A 20,966-nucleotide genomic window follows, 5' to 3' on the forward strand; every position below is an offset into this window, starting at 1 on the left:
TCCCAGGAAACATGGCTCAGAGTCTAGAACCAGTAACTCCCCCACCTACACCGCCACCGCCTTTTTCCCCTTGATCCTTAATTGTGCTGGGATCAAAGGCTGGCTCCGGTGGCATGTGTACTGGGTTCCCAGCCTATGGGTAGGCAAGTCAGCACTCACACAAAGGATGTAAGGCAACCTATGCCAGCATGTTGTTAGTGCACTGTCATTTTAACAAGATAATGACAAATCTGGAAAATGGGGAATTAACATTTATTGACTGTTCTGTATGTCAGACGTTGTGCTACATGCCAGTATGAGGTAGGCATCATTATCCCTGATAAAATTTGTGGGTTGGAGCGGTCAAATGACGTGTCTAGGATCACATAGCTAGTAATGGGCAGAGCTACCATTCAAATCTAATGCCCCAAAGTCTTTGTTCCTTCTATTAAATTCATGATAATATTAAACATTATAGTAAGATATTAAAGCTTTTGGTGTAGGATATAACATTTTAGCCAGTACTTCTTTAACTAGGCATTTTCTTTTTAACTGATGTGTTTGGGCAAACATTAGATATAACAAGATTTTAAAAGAAGTATCTTTATAAATAAAGATTAAGGTGATGAGACTGAAAGAAAATCAGAATTGGACATACCTTAATCAATGTACTATGGATAACATAACATGCTTCATGACTTACAGATCGTAAGAAAGATCTGGTGAAGTTACAAGCAGGGGAATATGTGTCTCTTGGGAAAGTAGAAGCTGCACTGAAGAACTGTCCACTTATTGACAACATCTGTGCTTTTGCCAAAAGGTAATTTTAAAGTTGCATTTGTGTTTCATATACTTACAGTAAAAGGGTAATTGGGAAAAAATTGATATAATCATAAGGGAAACATCCAACTTTCAGAGTTGGGGAATGTTAGAAATTTATGAAAGTTCTTGAATTCAACAGCTTAAAGGTCATTTGAGATAATCCAGGCATTTTAACTATTTACTGGACTACCTACCTACTATGTCTTGCTAAATACTTAGCTATGCCACAACAGTTATTTCATTTAACATCCATAACAACTGAAATTTAGCGTAGGTCATTTTCCCGAGAGGGTAACACAGCTAGTACAAGTTTTCTAAATAAAAAAACCTGAGAGATTGAACCATTTTCTTTCTTTATGTGTTAATATGGTTTATTTTTCTGGGCTTTATTACTCCCTTTAAAAAATTTAATTATAAAAAAACACAAAACCTAAATTTACCATCTTAACCATCCTAAGTGTACCGTTCACTAGGGTTAAGTATATTCACACTGTTGTACAACCAATCTCCAGAACTTTTCATCTTGCAAAAATGAAACTCAACATCCATTAAACCACTCCCCATTTCCCCTCCCCCCACCTAGCCCCTGGCCGCCACCATTCTACTTTCTGTTTCTGTGAATTTGACTCCTCTAGCTACCTTGAATAAATAGAATCATACAGTGTTTGTCTTTTTGTGACTGGCTTATTTCACTTAGCAGAATGCTCCCCAGGATTCATCTACATTGTAGTATGTGTCAGAATTTCCTTCCTTTTTAAGGCTGAATAATATTCCATTGTATGTATGGACCACATTTTGTTTAGTCATTCATCCATCAATGGACAACTTGGGTTGCTTCTACCTCTTGACTATTGTGAATGATACTGCTATGAACATGGATATTCAAATATTTCTTGAAGATCCTGCTTTCAATTCTTTTGGGTATATACCCAGATGTGGGATTGCTGGATCATATGGTAGTTCTATTTTTATTTTCGGAGGAACTGCCATACTCTTTCCATTATGGCAGCACTATTTTTTTTTCCTTCCTATCAACAGTGTACAAGGGTTTTAATTTCTCCACATCCTCAGTAACATTTGTTTCTACTTTTTAAATTTTTTTTATAATAGTCACGGTAATGAGTTTGAGGGGATATCTTGCCCCTAAGGATTAGTGATGTTTGAGCATCTTTCCATCTGCTTGTTTGGCCGTTTGTATATCACCTCTGGAGAAATGTCTAATCAAGTCCTTTGCTCGTTAAAATTTTTTTCCCTCTTATTTTTGATTATACAATACAGTGTTATCAGCTGTAATCACCATGTTACACATTAGATCATCAGACCCTATTCATCTTATAGCTAAAAGTTTGTACCCTTTTATCAGCCTCCACCCCCAGCCCCTAGCAACCACTTTTCTACTCTCTGTTTCTATGAGTTTGACTTTTTTTTTTTTTTTAAGATTCCACATTTAAGCAATACCATGCAGTTTTTGTCTTCCTCTGTCTGGTTTGTTACACTTAGCATGATGCCCTCCAGCTTCATCAGTTTTATCGCAAATAGCAGAATCTCTTTCTCATGGCTCAGTAATATTCCACTGAACATATACACCACATCTTCCTTATCCATTCATTTGTTGATGGACACTTGGTTGTTTCTATATCTTGGCTATTATGGACTAATACAGCGATGAACATGGACCAGATATCTCCTTGATATCCTGTTTTCATTTCCTTTGGATTTATACCAAGAAGTTGGATTGCTGGGTCATATGGTAGTTCCATTTTTAATTTTTTGAGGAGCCTCCATACTGTTTTCCATAGTGCCTGTACCACTTTGCATTCCCACCAACAGTGCACAAGGGTTCCCTTCCCTTTTCTTCACATCCTCACCAAAACTTGTTATTTCTTGGCTTTTTGATAATAGCCATTTTAACAGGTATGAGGTGATATCTTGTTGTGGTTTTGATTTGCATTTCCCTGATAACTGGTAATATTGAGCACCTTTTCATGTACCCGTTGGCCATCTGTATGTCTTCTTTGGAGAAACGTCTATTCAGTTCCCCTGTCCATATTTTAATTGATTTTTTTTTTTTTTGCTATTGAGTAGTATGAGCTCTTTATGTGTTTTGGATATTAACCCCGTATCATATATGATTTTCAAATACTTTCTCCTATTTTGTAGGTTGCCTTTTCATTTTGTTGATGGTTTCCTTTGCTGTGCAGAAGCTTTTTAGTTTTATATACTCCCACTTGTTTATTTTTGATTTTGTTGCCTTTGCTTCTGGTGTCAAATTCAATAAGTCATTGCCACGACCTATGTCAAAAGAGCTTCCCCCTATGTTTCCTTGTAGGAGTTTTATGGTTTCAGGTCTTTGCCCATTTTTAATGGGGTTATTTTGTTGTTGTTTTTGTTGTTGAGTTGTAGGAATTCTTTATACATTCTAGATATAAACCCCTTATCAGACATATGATTTGCAGATATTTTTATCCAGTTCCATAGATTGCCTTTTTACACTCTGTTGTGACCTTTGATACACAGAACATTTTTTATTTTTGTTGTACTCTTCATCTATTTTTTCTTTTGTTTCCTGTGCTTTTTGGTGTCATATCTAAGAAAGTATTGCCAAATCCAATTTCATGACTCTTTTCCCCTATGTTTTCTTCTAGGCATTTTATAATTTTAGCTCTTACAGATTTAGGTCTTTGATCTATTCTGAGTTAATTTTTGTATGTGCTATAAGGTAAGGGTCCAACTTAATTCCTTTGTATATGGATATCCAGTTCTTTTAATACCACTTGTTGAAGAGACCGTCCCCGCTGAGCGGTCGTGGAACCATTGTTGAAGATCATTTAACCATATATGCAAGGGTTTATTCTGGACTCTCTATATCATTGGGCTTTCTATGTGTCTGTCGTTATGACAGTACTATGGGCTTTATTACTTCTTAATGAAGCTGTAACAAATAAGAGAAAAATATATTCAGAATTATGTGTACTATTTCTTTGCATCATTTATGAATAATTGTCCTTAATGTTTTAATTTCCAGTTTGTTTTATTTTCTAATTTTTTAGTGACCAGTCCTATGTGATAAGTTTTGTGGTTCCCAATCAGCAAAGGTTGACGCTTTTGGCACAACAGAAAGGGGTGGAAGGCACTTGGGTTGATATCTGCAATGACCCTGCCATGGAAGCTGAAATACTGAAAGAGATCAGAGAAGCTGCAAATACCAGTAAGTAAGAAGTGACTTATCTGTTGATGTCCCTAAAAGTTATTTAATGAGGTCCTGTGCATTAGACCCTTCAAGGTGTCTATTTGGTTTGTTTGTTTTAAATTTTTATTGGCGTATAGTCGATTTACTATGTTGTGTTTTAAAAAACCTGCCTCCTCAATATTCATAATGAATTTCCACGTTGGAAGGATCTTTAAATGTTATATGGTAGAATAACCTAACTAGTTCTTTATTGCATGTCACAGCATCCCTGCTAGGTGGTCATCTACTCTGTGTTTGCAATGGTCCATCTTTGTTCTGATAGTTCATACTGATGTGCCCTGGTGTGAATCTTTTATCATTTATCATTGCATATACTTACTTGGTGTGGGCCCTTTCAATCTAGAGATCTCTGCCCTATGGTTCTGGGAAATCTCCATTTACCTTTTATTGTTTGTTTGCTTTTCTTTCATTGCTTTTCCCCTCTGAGTTTTGTGTTCATGTTTTTATCTGGGACTACTTTTATATGGTTGTTGACCTTCTACTTTCCTCCTCTAATTTTATTATCTTTTTTTTTCTTTCGTAATCTATCTTGCCTTTTTTGTTTCTTTTTTTTGCTGGGGGTGGGAGGATTGCAATTTATTTATTTTACATCTTTATTGGAGTATAATTGCTTTACAATGGTGTGTTAGTTTCTTCTGTATAACAAAGTGAATCAGCTATACATATACATATATCCCCATGTCTCCTCCCTCTTGCGTCTCCCTCCCACCCTCCCTATCCCACCCTTCTAGGTGGTCACAGAGCACTGAGCTGATGATCTCCCTGTGCTATGCGGCTGCTTCCCACTAGCTATCTGTTTTCCATTTGGTAGTGTATATATGTCCATGCCTCTCTCTCGCTTTGTCCCAGCTTACCCTTCCCCCTCCCCATGTCCTCAAGTCCATTCTCTAGTAGGTCTGTGCCTTTATTCCTGTCCTGCCCCTAGGTTCTTCATGACCATTTTTTTTTTTTTAGATCCCATGTATATGTATTAGCATACAGTGTTTGTTTTTCTCTTTCTGACTTACTTCACACTGTATGACAGACTCTAGGTCCAGCCACCTCACTACAAATAACTCAGTTTCCTTTCTCTTTATGGCTGAGTAATATTCCACTGTATATATATGGGCCACATCTTTATATCTTGTCCTTTTTGTTTTATATTCTGGCAGATCCCTCAACTTTATCATTGTCTCAGTCTATCGAGCTTCCAACTTCCAGTATCAGAATTTCAATTTTCAAGAGTTCTTTCCTGCTTTCTTAGTGTCCTTTTAATAGCATCCTGTTGCTCTTTCATGGATGCAGTCATCCTCTGAGGGTGTTGAAGGGATTCCTTTTATGAAGTTTCCTTCTCCTGTTATTGTTTCTGTTTCCTTCAAGTTCCACTTTCTGCTTGCTTTGGTCGGCCTTGCATATATCTGCTGATCCTTGTCTGTCCATTCATATTTGAGAATGAGGTTCTAAAAAGCTATTTGGAAAGCTTGCTGGGCTTCACTGAAAAGTTATTCAAATGTTAGTGTCTTGAGTCATTCCACTTCTCCAGAGGAGACTTCTGCAGTCTCTTACCTGGGAGATATTAGCATGACTGCCAATATTCTGGTAGCCAAAAAAAAGGCCATTGGAAGGGGGCTGGGGCTGGGGTGGGTAGGTCTTCCCCTCACTGAACCTTTAGGTTTTCAGCCTTACTCCCTCCCTCTATTGTAAGTGTCCTGAGTCCAGAGTCTCTCTAGTTCAGTTTTTCCAAAAGGTAAATCTATCTCCAGCCTGGTTGGGGAAGAGCAGGATGAGAGAGAGCTGTCCTCTGAGCAGATGAGGGCCAGCCCTGCTTTTTCAGCATGCCCCTCATCTCTGGCTTCTGTCCCTCAGCTTCTGTCTACGGGCTCGGGAGATTGGTTTGCCTCTTGTTGGTATTCTTCGATGTGGGCAGTTAGCTTTTAGCTCTCTTGGCTCCCAGTCAGTTAACTGCTGGCCTGTTTGCTTTTGGTCTTCTAAGATTTTGTTGGGCCTTCTCACCCAGTGTCCTCTCTCTCATTTCTATTTTTCCTTTGTGGTTAATACCTTTTGAATTAAAAAAAAATATTTTTAAACTGTTTATTTTCCAGGGGAGCAGAGATAAACTGTGTACTCTTCATGTTTAATTGGAAGCGATTAACCTAGTTTTAACCTATTGCTTTCCCTCCTAAAAAATGAAAATGTCATTTTTCTGATTACAGATACCTATATTCATTATAAAGTACTGGACAATACAGAAAGTTTAAAGGAGGAAGTAAAAATCACTTGATAGTAGTTACCTTTGGGTGGTGACATTACATTTTGTTATATATAGTTAACTTACCAACGTCATCGACTTTCTTCTAAGTCAGTAGATACAGAATTGAATTACCATTTTTTAAGCTAAATAGTATTCCAGTAAAGGAGTGTCCACTTAAGTCCTTATTGTTAGACTTTTTCCCTCCACTGTAAACAAATAGAATATATCTCTTTTACTCTAATTTATTTTCTTATGTAATTATTTTCTTAATATGGATTATCTGAGTCAAGAAAAACGTATATTTTAAAAGCTTTTTTCCCTTATGTTGCCAAATAACTCCCTCTTCCCCCCCAGAAAAACTGGACTAGTTTATACTCCTGTCAGAGATACATGAGCACACCTGTTTCCCTAACTAGGCTACTATTATTTATTTTCAAAATTAACTACTTGGGTTCCATTTTGGTTAAAAAATATAGTTTGTAACATTTGTTAGCAAGTTGAAGTTGAAAAACTATTTTCCCCAAGAAGAACATTCTTCTGGTTAACTCTGGTCACTGTAAAGTTTTAAATAGCAGTTACCTATTAACATAATCTGCAAAGTAAGTTACTGTATAAGCATAAAGACAGTAGCTTAATTTTTTTCTTAAAGTTGGTTTTGTTAATTATAGTATTATTGACATATCACACTTTTTAATATCACCAGGCTTCCAGAATTTTCTTTGATACAAATCCTCATTTTTTTCTTTAAATGTAGTATTTTAAAAAGTATTTCAGGGCTTCCCTGGTGGTGCAGTGGTTGAGAGTCCGCCTGCCGATGCAGGGGACACGGGTTCGTGCCCCGGTCTGGGAAGATCCCACATGCCGCGGAGCGGCTGGGCCCGTGAGCCATGGCCGCTGAGCCTGCGCGTCCGGAGCCTGTGCTCCGCAACGGGAGAGGCCACAACCGTGAGTGGCCCGCATACCACAAAAAAAAAAAAGTATTTCAGCCAATAGGCTGTTATTCTTAGTCACTCTCTGAACGTACTAATGGAGCAGAATGTGACTTGAATAATTTGTCATTGAATATTCACCTGTGTAAAAGCAACAGTGGGGGAAGTTTTTCAGGCTGGAAAATGGAATACAATTCTAGGACCTGCTAGGCCTACATAACTTTCCTGTGCTTGGTTTGAGGCGTGAAATGGAACAATTCATGATTTGGATAATGAACACTAATCATGAGCTAAATCTAAATAACTCATAAGCTCGTGTGTGCCACAGAAGATTTATTTTGCTAACCTTTTGCTTCAAATTATAATTTCAGAGACTTAGGCCAAAAAGTATAAAATAGTTTTGATTGTTTTCAGTTAAATCTGCCTGAAATCATACATCGTTCATAGCAGGCCTCTTCATGTTTTAAATATAAGTGCAAGGTATAGATAGTATCATAAGAATGCAAAATAATGGTTTTGGGGTGATTTGACAACTATCAGTGGCTAGAAAAATTGACATTTGCTGCCACCTGCAGGTCACATTTCATAATGTCCTAGGTAATTCTGATAAAATGCCACGTGTAAAATTGTTTTTGTTTTTTTCTTCCCCTAATCTTTTTCACTTGTTTGCAATTTATAAATTTATTTAATTTATAGGAAACTGTGTGATTGCCCGTTGCTCTCTATAGCTTGTGGTACTAGCTAATGTTTAGGAGTTTCCAAAACTATGAAACCTCTAATGCAGCATTAAAAAAAAATGCTTAATTTCCTTGTGCGCAATTGAAATAACGTACCTGCTTTGTCCCATTGTTGTCAGTGTTTCTGGAATACGACCTGTGTAAGTAGGTAAAGTAATATGAAATAAAAGGTTTCGGAGCCAGATCGGTACTTGAGAATTTAACTATTCCCTTGAGATCCAAATGTGACCTTATTTCAGGCACCTCTGTATAACTGAGCTATAATCTATCATCAGAGTAGATATGGTTAATTTGAACAAGTTTTATATTCCTTTATTACCTTTTTAGGCATTACTTTTAGGAAGTTGGTTCTAAGTAATTTGAAACATTACTTTTCACACTCAGCTTTATATTTTTCTCTTATTTTAATGAGAAACTCGCTAATTCACCCAAGCTTTCATAAAGCTCAGACTAGCATTAGAACAAAAACTTCATTGAATTTGAGTTCTTTGTGCTTATCACTGAAACCAAGTTGTTTCTCAGGTTACCTAGGCTGTTTAGCAGTAGTTTTAAAACATGCAGGTGTTTGCTTCTTCGAAATTGCTATTTTAAATAATTGCATATAAAATAAAGCTCATCTGTAGATTAACATTACAGTTAGTAGGCCTTCAGAATTTTAAGGATGACCTTGTATTAATAATAAGTAACTTCATTGAATATAATTTATTGAATTTAAAATTATTGAGCACTGTATGGATTGCTTCTGTGTCCTTATTTTCACCATTTTCTTACATTTCTTTCAACATGTGTTGTGTTGTCTAACTCAAATCCAATATGTGCTGCATCAATTCTTATATCATTTAAGAGTATGAAACTCACAACCCCCCCTTTTGATTCTTACTTGAATTACAATAAAGCTTACAAAGAACAGTTGTCTAGAGGCTAATTTTCTGTAGAATGAATGAATAAATATGTATGTTCCTTGAGGGCTCAGTGTAGTCTATGGATGGCAGTGAACAGAACAAAGCCCCTGCTTTCATGGAGCTTACATTCTAGTAGGTGCATTAAATATATAATATATGAGGTGGTGATAAGTATTTTGAAGAAGACATAGCATAAGAGGATACAGAGAGACAAAGGGACTTCTGTTTTGTTAGGAGTGGTCAAGGGAGTCCTCTCTGAGGCGGTGGCATTTGAACAGACACGTGGATGGGGTAGGGAGGTGAGCCATGCAGCTACAGCAGGGCAGGCCATCCCAGGCAGAAGGCGCAACAGATAGAAAGACTCTGAAGAGGAGGGTGTCTACATATATATTAGAAAAAAAACTGCATAGTCCAAAACCATTCAACTGAAACAACTGATATGTACTTTGAGAAATATAAAATGAAATTGTAAGGTGGTGGTATCATTAACTAACTCTAACATACCATTAAGTTTGCCTCATCACCTGCACCACCTAGGTGAATCCTGCAAAATTCATGTTTTATTGTTTCTCTCTCTCCCACTCGCCCCCATTTTCCTAACCCTCGTCACTCTTCCCCCTTCTTTCCCCTCTCTCTCCCTCTCTTTCCCTCTTTCTCCCTCATTCCTACCCCCCCTTTCTCATTTCAGTGAAATTGGAGCGATTTGAAACTCCAATCAAGGTTCGCTTAAGCCCAGAGCCCTGGACCCCTGAAACTGGTTTGGTCACTGATGCTTTCAAACTGAAAAGGAAGGAACTGAAGAACCATTACCTCAAAGACATTGAGCGAATGTATGGGGGCAAATAAAATGCTGCTCTCTTACTTACAGTTGTACAGGAGGCGGCCTGGTGGTTTTTCAGTTCTGAGTTTTCAGCCTTGTTGAGCTGTCTGTTAGAATGTAAAGTGTATCATTCTAAAGTCATGGTAATAAAAAAACAAAACCCAAAGTGATTAAAATAGTTGTCGAGTCTACTTTGACTTAGTTTTGCATAGTTCTAGTGAAGCTGAAACTGAAAAGTTATTTCCCTGTAGCTGTGTTATTAATTTTAGAGCAAAATTCCTGTTTTTAAAAATTAGCCTAAGATATACTTGTTTCATTAAAGAAAAAATATTTAATGTTGAACAAAATAAGTTGGAGCTGGAGTAGAATGTAGTTTGAGGAAATTTGCAACTTCCAATGTCTGTTGTCTTCCTAGTTCAGAAGATGCTCAAATATTAAGCATGACCAAAAAAATATATTAACACTACTCAAAGCAGAAGTGCTGCAGGGCTTTAAAATTCTCTTCCAACCATTTGTCTTGAATCATAATATACAGAATCAAGTAATACCTTGGAAACCATTTTAGCATTCATAATTGTTGTGTAGGTTACACATAGAATCATGATAATATTGTGAATAATTACAGTGCCTGAAGTAAGAATAAAACAATATAAACGCACCACAAAATATCTAGTAATATATTTAAAGGGAAATTCAACTGCTTTTTTGAAACTTGGAGATGTGAAATCAGTAACTGTAATTATTTGAATGACTTAAGAGTAAAAGTACATCTTAAAAAATGCTGAACATTGCGTTTCTGTTTGTTCAAAATAAGACAAACCAAGAGTTAAAATAATAGAAAGTTAATCAAATTTTAACAGGAAGCATTTTCTCTGTTAGAAAAGGTGTTGAAATCATAAGTATTTAGAATTCCAACCCTTGCACAGCACTGAACCAGGGAGAGGATTTAGACTTTGAACTTATCTTTGATAGCAGGGATTGATTTTAAAGTGTATTAAATCACACTTGTAATTTAAGGTCTGTTTGCTGTTGCTGATTTGATTCTTGGTCAATTATTTGTATTACCAAAAGCCTTTCATTTTGCTTTAATTTTAGCAAAAGCGGGTTATGATGAATGACTTCCCTACCATCTTGACTTAATCTCCGAATTATTAATTAACTTGGATGCGTTTTAGGAACTTAAAGGGAAGAACACACTGTTACCACTTTTTTTCTGTTTGAGAAGAGTTCAGAAACTGGAAATGCTGGATTTGGGAGAAGGGAAGTTACTCACTAAGGGACTGATACTTGTGCAGTAACTTGGTATGTGGGCTTCTTTTTGAATCTTTCATTAAAATCTGGGATTATATATCCCTGATAGGTATTCACACTTGAACCATAGTTACTGTAAAAAAAAAAACAAAAATTCTTAATACTGTTATTCTTTGCACTTTTTTCTTAGTCATTTTATATATATATATATATATATATATATATATACCTATATATATATGTTGCTTACATTGCTTTGTACAGATGTGGGCCACCACTGCAACAAAACACATTCTGTTTGCTCTAGAATATTTATAAAGAAAATATTTAAATGTTATGTATATGGTGGTATAAAGGAAAAATCATCTGGTGTTATTATAAGCAAGAACGGAGGTTTCTGTAAAGAATGTTCAGTGTTCTGCAATGTAAAATTTGAAGCAAGGTCTCCCTGAGTTATGTGTATGTGAGTATTCTCATTCTTCCCAACTTGCCTTCTAAGAGTGAAAAACCATTCTTACCAAGTAGACTACTATTCAGCTTCCACTGTTCTGGCCCACTGTTGATCCTCTAAGGATGATGTTCTTAGACTTTTTCAGTATGTGAGTCCCCTCCTTTTGGAATGGTGATTTTAAATGTGTGAGTGCATGCGTACTCAGATATTTGAACCCTCACCCGCTCCCATCTCCCAAAAGCTAGAACACTGCCAACTAATCTGTTGTATGGGTCCTTTAGAAACGCGTAATTAACACTTAAGGTTGGGTGCTGCTAATTCTTTGCGAAAATCCAAATATTGTTAACGGACCAGGGAGATGCCACTACCCCCTGATTTTTCCTCAGCAAATATACGTGTTTATGTAAACAGATCTTTCCATATTCATAGTGACTTTTCAAGTATTTGAGCGTAAAGATTTTGATCCTACCTTTTTTATACCTGTTTGAATTGTTCACTGTTATTATTACATGTCAGCCATCAAATAAAGTTGTACTTAAAAATTTTCCTGCAATTATGTACATTTCTAAGACGAACACTTGTGACTTTGCTTTAATTACATGAAAGTACCTTGCCTCCTTGATATTTGATATTCATATTGATTTTTTTTTTTTCTGGAATGGAGGTATAATTGTGTCACTTTTTGGAACTGAGATACACATGAATGATTCAAAAAGTCAGAAGTTAAGGAGAATAATGTTTCTTTGGCCATAAAGACTGATTAATAATCCTTGCCTCTATTTTCTTGATAGCATGTGACAGATGTTTCTGGAGTAACAAGATGAGAACAGATTAAAGATTGTGTGGTATTTGGGATTTGGAGAGAACTATTTTAATTTTCAAATGTAGTTACAAATTAGAATGTATTCATATTTCTACTTTCTGTTAAAATGCACGATTGCAGGATTGTTACTTAGGTTTTCACGTTTTCCTTGATGAAAAGCTTCGTTTGTTCTTAAGAAATAAATCCACCCACGTTATCAAGCCAGTTTGTGCTTAATTATGCGTCAAGATAAAATGTGCAAGTTTGAAGAATACTAGCCAAACTTTTAAACACATATTTCAAAAGTCCTCCTCTCTAGGTTTATAGAATCGCATTAAGCAGATAACCTGGGTTGTATAAATCATATCCATTAGTTTGGAGGATTTGAACCCAAAGCTGTTAACTTTCATACAGTTAATAGAGTAGAATCCCTCTGCAGCACTGATACTGTGGGACAAAACATAGTCATGTTGTGTGCATTATTAGTACGTGCTAGTAAATGGTAACTGTTACCTTTAGGCTAATTAAAATTTAGGGAGAAATTAATTTATCTGAGTTTGCCACTCACTCGCTGTGTGACTTTGGGCAATTCATTAACATCCCTCCACTGCGTTTCTCCTTCCCGAAAAATGGGGTTGATTGATAAAATAGGATCTACTTCAGAGGATGGTTGTGAGGGTAAAAATGAGTTAATCCATATAAAGTGTTTAAAACATAGTAAACATATGTTAGCTGTTATCATTATCATTGTATCCAGGTAACATTCACGAGTCAAGTTATTTAACATATTGGTTTGCACCTCAGGGCCTTAAAGGACTGCTTGCCCCTGAAGACTTTGAAGAAAAACTTCTGGATTTAGAGGTGAGGAGACCTGGGCTCTTTCTATCACTAGTTTTGTAGCCATGGACAAATCTCAAAATACCCCCTTAGCTTTAGTTTCTTCTTCCTGTATCAAAGAAAGAAAGAGAGAGAGAGAGAGGGAGAAAGACTGGACTTCAAAAAAAGACGCTTTGTAAAAAGGGAAAGATGAATGACAGAAGAAATAGGGAGTGTATTTGTCCCTAAGGCCCATCACATCTAGCTTTCATATTGTGATTTTGCTGTCCCAAGGTGATTTTTGGTTTGCTTTTTAATGATGCCCTAGGTCCCAAGTTTCCTATAGGGATATGAGGCTGTGGCTGATGCCATCACAAGAAGTGAGGATTCTACTAGGTACAAGGAATTTCTGTAATTCTCATGTTCTCTCTCTTTAAAAATCAGAGTTGTGCATATATAATTTAAAGCAGTGCTTTCATTTTTTTTACTGTGATCCACGATGCTTTGCACACATGCTTATGTGTGTATAAAACAATATCTTATGTGAAATGTTTATGTGAAAACAATGTTTATGTGAAAAAAACAATACTGAGACTTCCTATTTCATTTATTTAAATGTTGGTTGTCACCCTCTAAACTGATTTCATGACCCCGCAAGATAGTGCTGTTCGATGGAACTCCTGTGAGGTTGGAAATGTTCCATATCTGTGCTATCCATTATAGTACTACTAGTCATGTGTGGCCATTGAGCATTTGAGATGTAGTTAGTGTGACTGAGGAACTGAATTTTTAATTTCATGTCCATGTTGGACAGCACGGCTTTAGAGAGTCTGCAAGCCACAGTTTGGAAAGCACAGGTTGAAAGCTATCCTACGATGTCCATGAAAGAAAGCTATCCCCTGCCGTCATACTCCCACCTCCTCTACCTCAGTGGCAACCACACTCTTAGACCTCCCAGTCAGTACTAGTACTCTCTTCTTAAATGAGAAGGCAAGGATTACCAAACCTTGGAAGACTAGAGATAAAAGCAAGGAGAAAAAAGCAAATTGGAGTAAATCGGTTCCGCAGGGTAAATAAAGAAAGCTTTAAAAAAAACTTTTAAAACTACCATTAAACAAGAACAGAAGGCTGCAAAAAAGGAATATATAGAAAACAAAAAAAATAAAAACATCTCTTAGAAATTATAAACATGATGGCTGAAATGAAAAATTCAAGAGAAAGGTTGAAATAGTAGAGGAAATCTCTCAGGAAGTAGAACTTTTCGAGGAGCCAAATGTTTTTTTATTGTGGTAAAATATATATAATAAAGTTTGCCATCTTAGCCATTTTTGAGTGTACAGTTAGGTGACAGTCATACTCACGGTTTCGTATGACCATCACCACTATCTAATTCCAAACAGTATTTTTTAAAGATGAAAACTAGGAACAAAAAGATAAGAATATTAAGGGATCAGCCCAAGTGATTCCTCATTTAAATAACAGAAGTTCTAGAGAGAGAGAATAACAAAAAAAAAAAAAAAAGGGATTACAAGAATTCAAGAAAATTTCCCAGAACAGTGTGGGTGGGGCTTGTTAAAAAAGCTTTGCTATAAGTTGATCCCATGTCAGCAGTATTCATAATGACCCACAAATTGGAAATAACTCTAATGTCCATCAACAGGAGAATGGACAAAGAAATTGTGGTATATCCATACAAGGAAATGCTACATAGCAAGTAAAAAGAGTAAACTACTGCTACATGCAAAGACATGGATAAATTATGTTCACAGATAATTATGATGTACGAAAGAAGCTATTCACAGTACATTATGATTGTATTTATATGAAGTTCGAGAATAGGCACAACAGACCTATGGTGATAGAATCCAGGATAATGGTTTTCTCTGAAGAGAGTGGTATTGCCTGGAAAGGGGCATGAGGGAATCTTCTGGCATGCTGAAAATGTCCCATATCTTGTTTACATGAGCATCCAGGGTAGGTAGGGGCAGACATGTCTGGCATGAGCAGGTAAGATTGATAATATGGAGGAGAAGTTGAAAGTTGGGTGTATTTCGGTGTTTTGGAGGAGAAGAGGATGAACCCATCGGGTTCATCATATTCTGTCCAGCATGTACTAATCATCAAACTGATAAGTCTTTGGAACAAATGTGTTTAATTAAGGGTGTGGGAGAACCTGAAAGGTTCATCTGATGAGAAGCATCTTTGTGGGCTTGATGGGGAGGAAGTAGACCTAGGTAGCTGTGAAGTAAGGGACACAGACAACTTGGGTGAACTTAAAATACCTGAAGTATGTCAGAATATTTCAGTGTTTGCACCCACTTTCAGTCTCAGTTGGGCTTAGTTTTTGAGAGACATGACATCATGTGCCTAAAGTTCATTTCTTACTCTCTTCCCGCTATTACCACCCTAGATCAGACCTTCACCCCTTTTCACTAGAAGAGCTATACCAACCTCCTAACTAGTTTCTTGGCAAGTCTTTTCTTTCCATCACTGCCAGTATACTCAGTATACTCCATCTTGTATAGAGATCTGCCAAACTTACCTTCTTAAAATACCACCTTGTTGATGCTGTTCTTATTCAAATCAAAATGTCAGGTTGGTATTCAAGTCCCTGAATCAGAAGATCTCTCTTTACCTGTCTTACCTTAACTCCATTCTCTTTCACTTCTGTGTTCTCCAATCTGCCAAGCTCATCCTTCCAAGTTGTTCTTCACCCTGGCTGCACTTAGGAATCACATGGGAAGGTTAACAGCAATAACAATGACCAAAACCCAAACAAACAAAAAACAGTACCTGTGCCTCATCTTCTCTCATTGGCCAACAGTGACCTGTTTGCTGGATCTGTAAATTCCTCTATTAACACCTGTCCTTAGGATTAAACTACAAAATAATTCACAGAAGAGAGGGCAGTTTTCACAGGTTACCAAAGAAGGAGGCTCCTGGTTAACTGTAGGCTCCCCTAACCCTCTCCTGTTGATATGGGATTGATTTTTCTTTTGTGTTGATAGATTAGCTATTTCCTTTGACACTTGAAAACCTGAGAGATTCTGAGAGAATGAGGTCTAGAACCATTTTATTTCTTAGAAGACACTCCTAAGGGTATCAAGAATCAGAAATGGGCTCTAGGGGTGGGACTGCTTGGAAGTGCTAAACATCAACTTTACCTAATTCATATTTTTGCCTTGGGGCTGTGAGAAATCAATAATAAAAAAGAGTTCAAGAGACTCCTAGGGACAAGGGAAAAGAAGAGAGAATATGTTGACCCATCCATGTATCTCTTCAGAGTGACTTTTGAAGCAGAATTATGAAAATGATTCTTTTGAAGTCAGGTATTTCTTCTTGTGCCCAGCTTTTTCTAGCTCGTAGAGTTATAAGAAGCTCAGAACAAGGTGTGTGTGTGTGTGTGTATATATATATATATATATATATGTATATGTATATATCACAGACATGTCCACACACATTTTCTTCTTTATGGTCAACAGCTCTACCTTAGCTGTATCTTTGACATTTCTTAGGATAAGGCATTCCAATGCCCACGTTCAGTTTGGGATGGTGAACTGTATGTGTCAGTATAGGAAAGTAGCAATGTAGCGTCCCAAGAGTGGGAGAGAGACGGGGCCAGAGAGGGAAATCAGGAAGGTTTCCTGCCTAGTAACTGAATCACGAACTATTTGAGCAAGCAATGCACAGAGATGAGTTAAAATTTGTCAGATTTGCCCCGCAGACTTCCTGGAGGTTGCATCATTTCTAAACTGGATCTGCATTTCATTAGCCATCAGGATTCTTGATGCTGAGAGAATTAACCTTTCTCAGGGAGTCCCAGTGAAGGAAAAGATGTGGACTCTTCTGTTTCATTTCAGCAGGAGTCTTTGTTTTCTCTGCAAGACGCCCCTTTGGCTCTCTTTGCTTGTGAATTCTTCCCTTTTGCTCATGATATAAACAATAGCTCTCTCGACCCCATCTCCTGGGGTTGTGGGATATCTTGGTTGGCCTTTGGTTGTGCTCAGAGAAGAAAAACTCCAAACTGGCCTGGAGCTGGATGACCTCATTCTCTTACAGCTTTGGGATTTTTTCTCTGAAGTTTTAAAAGATGGCTTGGGCACTGAACTTTTCTTAGATAGCAAAGCCATTTCCATTTGAAGGCCCTCTTAAGTTCCAATAAGATTTCTTTTGTCTTGAAACAGGACACTTAAGAAGTACTTCTGAGCCCTCTCGTGTAGTATTGCTATAGAGGAGACAAAAGATGGTCTTATGATCTCAGCATACAATGTCAGACTATGGGGGTGAATTAGAAGCTGAACTGTGAGCTGAAGACTCTAAATATGTAGGAATTCGGAAAAGACAGAGATCCTTTTAGGTTTCAGTTGTCTGGGAAGGCTTCCTTGGAGCCTCCAGTCTGCGCCTAATGCTGAAGAGGCAAGAGTGACTCTTACCAACTTCTAGCTAATAACAAAGAGTGTGTATTCATCTGCAGCAGCATCCCTTCTGTGCCCATCAGCCTGCAAGGACAAAGTGGGGTGAGAGCAACAGCAATGCCATGGGCCATAGCTTGAGATTCTCAACCAGAGATCTCCCAGAGATGCTAGGTGTGCCTGAGGTATTGATGCCCTCTGCCCTTGGAGTGGCCAGAGCTCCCTGGCAGGCTGCTTTCTTATCCATTTATCCTAGGGGCTCATATATGTTATCTATGTGTGCTATGTGGTGAAAACAATTGGAGAGCACTATTCTAGATATACCCCTTGTCTGAGAAAGCCCTGGTAACACATGGTCACAGTGCTTTGTTTTCATGGCTGTAGTTTCAGACAGACTGTCAGCTCTGGGAAGGTAGACAGATTGTGTCTGTCTTGTTCACTGCTATATCTCTAGCGCCTGCCACTGTGCCCGGCACATAGTACATTCTCAGAAAATATTTCATGCAAGTCGAAACCACAATGAGCTACTACCTCACACCTGTTAGGATGGCTATTATCAAGAAATAACAAGTGCTGGAGAGGGTGTGGAGAAAAGGGAACCCTCATGCACTGTTGGGTGGGAATGTTAATTGGTGCAGCCACTGTGGAAAACAGTATGGGGGTTCCCCAGAAAATTAGAACTACCATGTGATCAAGCAATTCCACTTCTGGGTGTTTAAAGAAAATGAAAACATTGATTTGAAAAGATATATGCATCCCCATGTTCACTGCAGTATTATTTACAATAACCAAGATAGGGAAACAATCTAAATGTCCATTAATGGATGAATGAATAAAGAAAATGTGGTGTATATATACAATGGAATAGGTGAAATAAGTCAGACAGAGAAAGACAAATACCGCGTGATCTCACTTCTATGTGGAATCTAACAACAAAAAAAAAGCAAGCTCATAGATACAGAAAACATTGGTAGTTGCTGGGAGGTGTGTGGGAGAAAAGGGTGAAGGGGGTCAAAAGTACAAACTTCCAGTTATAAAATAAATAAGTCCTGGGCATGTAATGTACAGCAGGGTGACTATAGTTAATAACACTGTGCTGCATATTTGTAAGTTGCTAAGGGAGTAGATCTTAAAAGTTCTCATCACAAGAAAAAAATGTGTAACTGTGTAGTGACGGATGTTAACTAGACTTACTGTGGTGATCATTTCACAATATATACAAATATCGAAACATTATGTTGTCCACTTATAACTAATTAATGTTATAGGTCAATTATACCTTAATTAAAAAAAATATTTCATGAATGTATGAACAAATGAGAAAGTCTAGACCTTGAAGGATGAGTAAAACTTGGACAATGTGGAAGGGTTAAGCATTGGCAGGGAAAAACAGTATGAACAGAATCAGATGTGGTCATGGTGTGTGCCAGGCAAAATTTCGAGAGCAGCTGAGGGGCCCAGAATTATTCATGTTTTGAGGCGGTGGGAAATGAACAGGCTCCATCATGCCTGTTGAACATAATGTTGGATGAATAAAGAGCCACTGAAGCATTATTGCCCCCAAACAAAGTCAAAATTAAAACAAACACGTGGTAGTTGACACAACTGGTCTTGATTTTTCTCTTAGCATCTAATTTCAAGTCAGGCTTTGCCTACCCACTGTGGGAACCAATTTCTCACTTGGTCTGGGTCCTGATTCCAAGAATTCCTAAATGTTCCCACATCATCTTGCAGCTAAGAGGCCCTCACGGAAACCCCTGGCTCCCCCGAGGCAAGAATGCTGTGCCATGCCTCATGATGCAGGGGTGAGGGGAGGTGAACACTGTTGTTTTCCTTATTCATACGTTGCGGATATTGCTTTCCACGTGGAGAAAGGGTCCGAATGGCTACTTCCTATTCAAAACATCTCAGATGTCACATCCGCGGGGACGTCTTCTCTGAGCTCTCCAAGGTTGAGTTAAATGCCTCTCTTCTGGGCCTCACAGCACCATATGCTTATTGTTAATAATGAAGTAACCACAGCTGACATTTTTGAACATTTAATATGTTCAAGGCACTATGCTAAGTGCTTTCCCAGCATTATCTTATTCAGTCCTTGCCACAAAATCCTACAGTGAGCGCTTTCTATTATTATTTCCATTTTACAGAAGAGGAAACCGGAGCACAGAGAAGTTAAGTGACGTTGCTCAAGGTAACACAGCTGCTAGGTAGCCAAGCCAGAACGAAAATGCAGGTTTGTCTTATTTGCCTCTAATAGGGCCTTGACCACAGGGCGTTGTAAGGGTCTGGGTAACCCCCCCGCCCCCTAGAGTTTTAGCTCCATTACGTCAGGAAGCAAGTCTCACCTAGATCCCCGGCTCCTAACGCAGGGCGTGGCACAGAAAAGGGCAACAAACGTGTGAGCAGAAAAACGAAGAAAAACAAAAACGCAAGGCTTCCACCAGATGGCGATGTGCGAGTCCAAGAGAAAAATGCCCTCTGGCTTCTTCCCTTCCCACAGAGTACCCCAAGTCTTCACGTTGTTTTCCGGAGAAGACTGAGTGGGCAGGAGAAATATTTTTCATGATAACGTTTAGGTATGAATTGACACAAATTTGACAATTTATGACCTTATGTTTTGGCCCCAAACGGAAGGTTGACCTTACTCCACCCTCCTAGATTCACACGCTTCTTTCAAAGATCTCAAAGTGGTTTTCAGACTCTTGTCATACACTAAAAAGCTAGAAATAAAATCCGAATTGCCCAAAGCATTGAAGGAGGCTGTGCACTGGAGTGGAAAGATTTCCTGACTGGGAGGCAGGAGACCTGGATTCTGATGGCTCTGCCATTAACTAATAGGGGACTTCAGGCAAGTCCTTTCTCCTCTCTGGACCTTCGTATCCTCAGCTGAAAAATAAGGGGGTTAGATGAGGGAACACAGAAGCTCTTTTTTTTTTTTTTCCTGCTAGCCTCTGGACAAAGGACCTTAGGCAGCAGCATTATAGCATGATGGTAATAGATTACGGACTCTGGTTCAAGTCTTGGCCACCTCCAAGCTATGTGACTTTGAGCAAGTTAACCTCTCTGGGCCTCAGTTTCCTCATCTGTATAATGGGGTTCCTGTAAGGGTTAAGTGAGATAATGCATATAAAGTGCTTAACACAATGCTCGGCACACGTAAGCTTTCAGGAAAAGCTATTATCTCAGAGAGTTAATTCACATTTCAGCAACTCCATCTAGAGTTTGGCTATACATTTAGTAGTCAGGAAAATGGGGGGGAGCTTTAAGTAATAAACCACAAACAATCAGGGTTGGCCCTATCATAAGAGTAAACGCATGTCATGTGTACAAGACAAAGTTAAGTGTGCGATTGAAGCAAAGAGCTGCAAAAGTAACCACAAACAATTGGAATCCTCATACATTCCTGGTGGGAGTATAGAAAAATACAACCACTTTGGGAAAAGGTCTTGCAGTTTCTTATAAAGCTAAACTACATCTTCCCTGTGATCCAGCATTTCTCCTCCTAGATATTTACCCAAGAAAAAGGAAAACATATGTTTACAAAAAGATTTGTTTGAGGGCT

The 20,966-nt window shown here is 38.0% G+C and overlaps 1 protein-coding gene across 5 annotated transcripts in view; it reads left to right on the forward strand.

The window, feature by feature from the left end:
• Positions 1-12,394, forward strand: part of ACSL4 (acyl-CoA synthetase long chain family member 4) — a 76,260-nt gene extending 63,866 nt beyond the window's left edge. For all 5 annotated transcript variants that reach the window (XM_030835764.3, XM_070044701.1, XM_070044700.1 and 2 more), the window contains 3 exons: positions 685-799; positions 3,852-4,009; positions 9,538-12,394. In XM_030835764.3, the coding sequence (XP_030691624.1) occupies positions 685-799; positions 3,852-4,009; positions 9,538-9,695 (431 nt within the window). In that variant the 3' untranslated portion in view covers positions 9,696-12,394. The remainder of the gene's footprint in view (positions 1-684; positions 800-3,851; positions 4,010-9,537) is intronic.
• The last annotated feature ends 8,572 nt before the right edge of the window (positions 12,395-20,966 follow it).

This window comes from Globicephala melas, chromosome X, assembly GCF_963455315.2.
Source record: "Globicephala melas chromosome X, mGloMel1.2, whole genome shotgun sequence".
In the NCBI taxonomy this organism is placed as follows: Eukaryota; Metazoa; Chordata; class Mammalia; order Artiodactyla; family Delphinidae; genus Globicephala; species Globicephala melas.